The sequence below is a fragment of the Ceratina calcarata genome, unplaced genomic scaffold (assembly GCF_001652005.2).
Source record: "Ceratina calcarata isolate Rehan_Ccalc_2016 unplaced genomic scaffold, ASM165200v1 scaffold4707, whole genome shotgun sequence".
Lineage (NCBI taxonomy): Eukaryota > Metazoa > Arthropoda > Insecta > Hymenoptera > Apidae > Ceratina > Ceratina calcarata.
Genome location: NW_017171206.1, coordinates 1 through 1270, shown reverse-complemented (window position 1 = coordinate 1270; position 1270 = coordinate 1). Strand labels below are relative to the sequence as shown.

The following is a 1270-nucleotide window of genomic DNA, read 5'->3' as shown; positions in this document are numbered from 1 at the left end:
TCTCCGGGAGCAGAGGAGGCGCGATTATAATCGCTCCATACGGCAACCCTGGTCAAACGGTGTCCAAGATGGAGGAGACCGCCGTATACACGCCTCCGCGTCCTCTTTTTTCGTTAAGATCTTTATAGGAGACCTTTGGTTGCATTCATCTAGAGTTCCTTACATGTGAGAGTGTTGTGTTAAGTCATGGCTGCGTTCCATCTTATGTAGATGGTGGCAGCGTTTCTCCGCGTAGTTTCTCTCTGTGCCTCTGTGCCTCCCTGGCTCTCTCGTGTTCTTCTTTTTTCAGCATTACTGCTTCACAGAATGCTTTGAAGGCTTCCCATTTTCCAGGTGTGTGAAGGATAGCCTCTATGGTTCCTTCTAAGCTGGATAGCCGGCCTGTTATCTCGTATAACCTCTTTCTTTCCTCCGACCATGCCGGGCAGATGAAAGCGGTATGTATGTTGTCGTCCTTAACCGCGTTGCAGTGGTGGCATTTAGGCAATGGTTCTTTTTTTATTCTGCACAGGTAATCTCCAAAACAACCGTGCCCGGAGATTATCTGTGCCATCCTGTAGGAAAGGTTTCCGTAGGAACGGGTTACCCATCTGTCAAAGCAGGGCAGGATTACCTTGACTACTTTTTGGTTTCGGTTGTTCGATAGCTGTAGTTTTTCGTGCCAGGTAAGTATTGTTTCCAGAAGTCTTTCTTTTTTTAATCTGGCTTTCTCTTTCTCCATATTCACGACTTCTGATGACTTCAACGAGCGAGTGAGACCATAATATTTGTCGTATACTCTGATGAGCGTTTCTATGGGAGGGGTGCTTGCTAGGAGGAATATCGCTGAGGTAGCTATTCTTTTGTATCCTCTTATCACCCTCAGTGCCATTTCTTTTTGTTCATTTGTTAGTTGTTTCATCAGATTTTTATTTTTCAGGACTTTTTTGGCCCAGATGTGACAACCGTACAAAGCCATCGAGTTGAAGGAGTTAGTGTATAACCTTCTCACTTCCTCTCAAGGGCCACCCAGGTTTGGTAGAATGTTCGAGAGAACGTTGACGTATTCTCTTAATCTCGGGATTAGATTGTCGATGTGCTGGTTGAATGTCATTCTTTCGTCCAGAATCACCCCTAAGTAACGCATTTCGGCTTTCATTGGTATGCATATACCATTTATCGTCATCTTTTTTACTTCTTCATCGATCTTCATGTTTCTGGGATAGAAACATGTGATCGTTGTCTTATTCGTTGCCACTTTAAGTCCTATCTTTTCGATTCTTTTTAGGAC

The 1270-nt window shown here is 44.3% G+C and overlaps 1 protein-coding gene across 1 annotated transcript; it reads right to left on the bottom strand.

Annotated features, from left to right (window-relative positions):
* Positions 1 to 202: 202 nt before the first annotated feature.
* Positions 203 to 958, bottom strand: LOC108627425 (uncharacterized). The gene has a single exon (XM_018028671.1). The coding sequence runs from the start codon at positions 956 to 958 to the stop codon at positions 203 to 205; it is 756 nt and encodes a 251-aa protein (XP_017884160.1).
* Between the last annotated feature and the right edge of the window lie 312 nt (positions 959 to 1270).